A 7080-nucleotide genomic window follows, 5' to 3' on the forward strand; every position below is an offset into this window, starting at 1 on the left:
TTTTTTTTTTTTTTTGGCTCTTTTTATTTTTGTTTGCAAAAAATGTGCGCTTTTAATTTAGCCTTATTCCACGTATTGCTCTAAATTTTTTTTTTTTTTTTCAATGATTTAAATGGTAAAGACAAGAAAAAGTACAACCCCCGTGACCATTGCACATTGGGCTTGTCGCATGGTGCGCGAATGTTTCTTTTCCATTTGAAAAAGTGGGCAAGGAGTGGGTTGGAGCGACTGAACGGGGTGCACAAGTGAACCACACCATATGCCTTTTGTGCACCTGCCTAAGCGCGCCTGTTCTTGTTCACAAGTGAACCATGTGCAGTTTATGCACCCGACCAAGTGCACCTGTGTCGTTCTCAGTGGGGGGGAGGGGGGAAAATTGCCAAAATGGCATAGCGCCAAAATGGCATAGCGCCAAAATGGCATAGCGCCAAAACGGCATAGCGTCAAAATGGCATAGCGCCAAAACGGCATAGCGCCAAAACGGCAAAGCGCCAAAATGATAAAACGCCAAAACAGCAAAGCGCCAAAATGATAAAACGCGAAGATCATCTCATGTTTGTTCTCGAAAAAGAATTTCCCCCTTGCGTTGATCTTTAGAAGAGGAAAAACGAATAAATCCCGATGGCGCTAAAGCCAATAGTGGGAATGTGCAAGGTGGAAAGAACACGCGCGCGCAAGTGGGCAACCGGACAACAGAGCGGCCATGTGGCCATACGAGCACTCAAAGGGGAACAGTTCAGTCTCTCCCCCTTGAACGAATTTAACTCGGCATTGCGAAAGTTGCAAAGTGGGGGTAGTCAGAGGAGGAGCTTCTCCTAGTTATCCCCAGCGGAAGGGTTAACAAATCGACGTTCTGATCTGTGTGTAAGCAGCTACGCGTGAAGGTCCCCTGGTGTGTACGCGGCCGCGCGTAAAGGTCCCCAGGTGTGTATGCATCCACGCGTATGTAAACGGCGCTTACGCGTAAACGTCCGCATGAGCGTTGCTCGTAGTGCATGTGCGCCCCCTGCGTGCGTACGCACATTGCATGCGCCCACTTTTCACGCAGCGCGTTGAAAAAGTCGTATGCCCCTTCAGTAGTGCTACTATCTTTGTATCATTATTTTTATTTTATTTCGATTTTTTTTTTTTTTGCGTGCACATTTTGGAAAAAGTATATACGCCCCATATGTTGGCCTTTTAAATGATTCATCGCATAACCAATCATTTCAGATAAACAATTTTGTTCGTCCACTTTCCGTTCAGCTTGGCAACAGTGATGGTCATGGCCCAAAGGGGTGTGCGGCGAAAGTGGGAAAAGGGAACCAACAGGGGGCAGAAGGGCCTAGCAGAAAATGCGCAAAGTTTTCCCCGCGGGATAATCGAACTGTGCAATTCCTGCTACGAGGAATGTGCTGCACGAAAAAAAAAAAAAAAAACACCACAGTGTGATGACATACGACCACTAATAAACATATGTACAATTCTTTAAAAAATGGGTTTTTAAAATGGATTTTTTTTTTACTCGTCAATCCTCAATTTTAAGCACACACACACGTGTGCAAAGCGCGTCACTTAATTTTTGTACAAATCCTCCCTTTAACAACTCCAAATAGGGCATTTCCCATTTTAAAAGAAATACCGTTGGAGCCATTTCTGCGCAGCTGTCCCTGCTAATTTGTTAAGCGAATGCAGTGGGACCCCCAAAAGAGCATTTCCCCTTGTGTGTAATGTTTGCCAACTTTTTATTTTCCGAAGTTTCTGCTATGTTGCGTTAGGCTAGGTTTTTTTTTTTTTTTTTTTTTTTTTGCGTTGCGAAAATAGGTGTACTGTTAAGGCGAAAACGCACATTTTGCTAAGGCGTAATAAAGGAAATTAAAAAATTAAAAAGGCTAAAAGTTTTTAAATAAAAAAGCTAAAAGTTTTTAAATTAAAAAAGCTAAAAGTTTTTAAATTAAAAAGGTTAAAAGCTTTTAAATTAAAAAAGCTAAAAGTTTTTAAATTAAAAAAGCTAAAAGTTTTTAAATTAAAAAGGTTAAAAGCTTTTAAATTAAAAAATTAAACGTTTTAAATTAAGTAGCCAACCGTCTATCATTTAAATGGACAGTAATTAACCAATTAAACAGCTTAATGCCAAGCGGCCTGTCCACTGAGTGGTCACATAATTAACAAATTAACGGGTTGGTGAATTACCGAGTGAGCTCCGCAACTGCAGGGCCCTTTGGACGAGCTTTGTCCGCCCCCTGCGAAATGCGTAAATCGGGGAAGCGTGTGCCTGGTGTAATTCGCCCTGAGGAAACACCCACCCCCATCGTCCTCCTTCAGCGTTGTACATATTCACGCCGACGTCCCTTCACATATATCGGTTCATGCGCGTGCAATCGTGTGTACGTACCTTTTTTTTTCCATTCCTAAGAATAAAAAAAAAAAATCCCCTTATAAGTATCCCCCCTTCAAAGAGCAAACAACTCCCTGTAGACGTAGCATCCCCCCTGACCACTTTCACACATGCCTCCCTTCACTCGATGAAGAATAACAAAAGTGGACAACATGCCGGGGACACGAAGACATTCAACACGTGCTTCGATAACGTAGATTTGAACTGGGCCTCTTTAAGAAACAAAAGGTTGAACGATGGGCCGGGTTTCTCCTTCTTCTATGAGTACGCGCATGACCGGTCGATATTGTCTCTTTCGTTGGACGAGAGTGGTAGGAAGCGCAGCGGTGCATCGGTGCATCGGTGTAATGGTGTAACGGCGTAACGGCGTAACGGTGTAACGGTGTAACGCCTCACTGCTGACATATGATTCGCTAATTCTCGGGAATAACACCGCGAATGATGCAACCCTCACTTGTCACCGCTAATCAGCGTAATCGGCCCACCCGACAACCCCTCTCCGCAGGCACCCACATGGCCACAGGCAGCGCGGACCACTCCATCCGCCTACACAACCTGAAAAACCTGTCCACCACGAAAGAACTATACCATAAGAAGTGCGGGCACTACGACTGGGTGAATGAGGTGTTCTTTACCAAAAGAAATGAAGTACTTTCGGGGGGGCTTGATGGAAAGATATGTCTGTGGAATACGGTTTACTCATGCAAACCTCCAAAAGTGAATAAAATTATGAACCGTTCAGAATATGTTGAACAAGAAAAAAAAGTCAGCAAAGTGAATTTTAAAGCTTTTACTAATGTAACAACATGCAAAGAAATGTATGCACACCACTCCACCATTAGTGACATGAAGTTTGATAAAAAAAACGAAAAATGTATAACGAGCAGTTACGATAAAACGTTAAAACTTTTCGACATAAAGAAGTTTCAACAGCTAGCCATTTATGAAGGAAGCCACACACATCCCATAACGAAATTTTTATGGTTAAAAGATAAAATAATATCCGCAGATAAAAGCGGAAGTGTGTGCGTCTTCGATGTGGAAAGTTGTCAGGAAATGCTGCAGGCGAAAAATACACACTCTGGAAATGTAGGCGCTTTGAATTATTTTTACCTATACAGAAATGGTGACTCCAATTTTGTGAACAAACTTGAGGATGGTAAAAAAAAGGGAAGTGGCGCAGAACTCGAAGCAGCCATTTTCACAGGTGAAGATCATTTGAAGCAAAAGCAGAACAGCGGTAGGAAGCAGTCAACCAAGAAAGATACCACTCAAGTCACAAAAGCGGTTAATGTACTGGAAAAAAATAATGACCACTTAAACGTACATAATGAGAAAATCCCTTTAATAGTAACAGGAGGACAAAACGATGGAATAATCAAAATTAGAGACTTTCGAATTTTTCACAAATACATTAGCTGCAAAAAGTTGCACACAGCTAGCATCAATTCGATCGTAACGTATAATGTTAACAATAGGACGTATATCATTACCTGTTCCGCTGATGGGTATTGCTACCAATTCGAGATCCACAGTATTTGCTCATCAAATATGAACAATTATTTGAAGAAAATTGCCGTTAAAGAACCTATTCTTTCTGCGAGGTATATTGGAAACCACCTCCTGTTGGTTGGCTCAGCTTTTGGAAATTTATTCCTCCTAAATTTTGCTGACTGTTCAGAGAGTCACTTAACTTTGGGACAAAAAAAGAATTTGACTGCTGTTGGGGAGGGGCCTCACCGGTTAAGTGCCCTAGATGGAAAGGACAATGGGCAAGCCGCATTGACCTCAGAGGAGGGCGCCAACCCGAACAAGGACATCTTGTGGGCCTTTGGCGCCTGCAGAAAAGGCGGCATTAACTGCATAGAATGCATTTTTGTATACGACGAAAAAAAGGCGTGTGCAAATGAATTCGAAATTTGTAACATCGTGACGGGGGGAGACGACGGGCTGCCTTGCTTGCTGTCCATCCCCAATTCGTATGTGTAGTGTGAGGAGTAAGGCCGTGCAAGGAGAGTTTTACCGTGAAGGTCTACGCAGCACTGTGAATTGATACACATCGCTTTGCGGGAAAGCAAACACACAGTCGTACTTTTAAAAAAAAGGAGGGGGTTTGCTCACTTTTTGCAGCGGGGTCCGGCGAAACACCGCTACGACTTGGGGACCCTATTAAACTGGTAGAAATATCTCTGCAACTTCTCGGCTTCTTCCTGCCTTACGTGAAACAGGTTGGTCAGCTTGGGAACGTTGAACGTATCACGCTGTATACTCTTCCCGTTGATGGGTTTATAAAAATTGTTTAAACATAAAAAGAGAGAAGGGTGAGGATCATAATTTTTTATAGAGGGCAGCAAATTCGTATTTCTGTAAATTTCATAAACATGAGAATTTGTTACGGAGAATCTTTTAAACATTAGAGAGACCTTTTCGATTTTCTTTTTCATTTTATCTGCAAAATGGTTTATCTGTCCTTCCTTGTGAGCATTCTCCGTTGAGTGGTTTCTTCCCTTCCGCTGCACTTTGTTCATATACTCCATGGAGTCCATCAGTGTGTATTCATTTTCGAGAAGCAGCGTGAGGAAATTCTCTATTTCTTTGGCGACTTCGCGTGGGGGGTGGTAAAAGCTGCTTGCCTTATTGCAGTTGGGGGTGTCACCTGGCTTCACCTCTTGAGAATCCCCCTCGATAAATTCAAATCGCGTCAAGGAATTACCCAGTGGGAACTCATAACCTTGTAGGCCATTTTGTTTGTCAATTATGCAGGAGTTCCCTTTCCCCCTGTTGGGCATATCCGAGGAGACATTTTGCAAAAGAACATGTTTACGGGGAAGTGAATTACTTTTCAAAGCTTGTTCATTCATGTACGAAACAAAATAAAAGAACAAATTAAACGATCGGAAGATGAGCATATTAATTAAGTTGTTCATGTCTATATTGTAGCTTATTTGCTTACACATGGAATGGCTATCATTACAAAGGCAATCTTTTTTGGGGGGAGAGTCGTTCACATTGGGACGTATGAGTATCCTTTGCTTACAGAGATTACGCAAAATATTAAACAAAATGGAGGAACTACTTATATTCGTTTGTTCCTGTCGCTGCACACTTTGTAAAATATTTTTATGTAACTCCTTTTTTATGTGTTCATCATCCGTTACAAATCTTCTGAGAGATAAAACGGTGGGCTTATATTTTTGCAGAAAGTGAGAATAGCGAATTAATTTGTCTTTTCCATTTAGGACATTTTGAATATACACATAACTGATGTTGTGTTTTTTTAAAATGATCCCCACCTCGTCATAATCCTCCACACTGTTACTGCTGTTGCTTCTCTGTTGCACATATCTGTTCATTTTTAGAAGAGCCTTTTTAATTAAATTTACATTTTCTAAGTCGTGCTTTATAAAAATTAGATCTCCTGTATTTAAGCTCAAATCAATTTCATAATCGGTGGTGTATCCCCATGCTTTGCCGTAAAAGTAGTTCAGCACTTCTTCTTCCTCCTCCGGGACATTGGCTTCGCTAAACTTGGGTTCCCTTCTGTGATCATCTCCATTTTGTCCCTTCTTGGTAATGTTACTTATGTGGAAATTTTTTATAAACAAGCTTTTGTTTAACTTTTCGTCGTCTCTTAGATGCTTCACTCTTTTTATTTCATTAAGTAGGAGTATGCAGACTGGGGACCCGATTACGAATGCTTTAAAGAGGGTAGAGGAGTTGGCCATGTTTAGCTGTCAAGTTGGCTGGTTAGCTCGCTGGTTAGCTCGCTGGTTTGACTGCTTAACCAGTTGCTTTTTCGGGGAGGGGGGGGTTATCCTACAAAACGGGGAAATCGCATCAACCCAGGAGACTCCCCCCCCAAATGGGTGCTTTTTCTTAACCGTTTTTCTCACAAAAAGGGGATTGTACCTATGGGGCGATAAAATATGTTTCCTTTCTGTGGTTAACAACGGGGGGGCCAACACGGAATTTTTTTTTTTTTTTTTTTCCATTTTGGCAAAAAGAGCAAAGTGGCACAACTGCGAAGCGATGAAAGGGAGGAAGCACCTTTTTTTGCGGTGCAATCAACGGGGAATAGCCCACTGTGCAACGTCCCGTCACAATTCCCACGAGCGCGATTTTTAAACGATGCCCTGAAAATCCCCGCATTATGCATCACCCTTCAGCGGTGGTCACTGGGGAACGAAATTATTCATGTTTATCCCCTTGGCACGTAACGGAGTCCTCCCCCACCTTGTGTAGGTAGTACTCTCCGAACATCCGCTTGTGAGGAATAAAACATACATTGGGGGAAGCGCGCGGACAAACAACGCTGACCGACCCTACCGCATCACTTCTTTTGCAAAATGTAACTCATGTCGCATCACGCTTGGACCCTTCCAAGCTAACCAAAGCAACAGTTACAACTTATGTAATCATTATATATATATCAACACATATCTTAATAAAAAGTTGGAGGAACTGAAGTTGAAGTGGGGGGTAAAGAAAAAAATAAGAAAAAATAAATAAGAATAAATAAAAATAAATACACTCGTTGCACCTTTCGTTATAACCAATTATAACATGTTGAAAAACAAAATGTATAAAGGGGAAAAATGGCTGGTATATAAATATATATATATGTATATATATATTCATCTGCACATATGCGATGTCTAGGGAGATGTGGATAAAAGGCGATAAAAATGGGATGCAAGTGTGGC

General features: G+C 41.7%; 2 protein-coding genes across 2 annotated transcripts; one reads left to right on the plus strand and one right to left on the minus strand.

Moving 5' to 3' along the window:
• Window positions 1-2504: 2504 nt before the first annotated feature.
• PCYB_092740 (WD domain G-beta repeat domain containing protein) lies at window positions 2505-4366 on the plus strand (the record flags this gene model as incomplete). The annotated part of the gene is made up of 2 exons (XM_004222388.1): window positions 2505-2688; window positions 2883-4366. 2 exons carry the CDS (start codon window positions 2505-2507, stop codon window positions 4364-4366), a joined length of 1668 nt encoding a protein of 555 aa, XP_004222436.1.
• Window positions 4367-4527: 161 nt separating this feature from the next.
• On the minus strand, window positions 4528-6102 carry PCYB_092750 (hypothetical protein; the record flags this gene model as incomplete). The annotated part of the gene is made up of 2 exons (XM_004222389.1): window positions 4528-4979; window positions 5034-6102. The coding sequence occupies 2 exons, from the start codon at window positions 6100-6102 to the stop codon at window positions 4528-4530; spliced, it is 1521 nt and encodes a 506-aa protein (XP_004222437.1).
• Window positions 6103-7080: the final 978 nt, after the last annotated feature.

The sequence above is a fragment of the Plasmodium cynomolgi genome, chromosome 9, assembly GCF_000321355.1.
Source record: "Plasmodium cynomolgi strain B DNA, chromosome 9, whole genome shotgun sequence".
NCBI classification, from domain to species: domain Eukaryota; phylum Apicomplexa; class Aconoidasida; order Haemosporida; family Plasmodiidae; genus Plasmodium; species Plasmodium cynomolgi.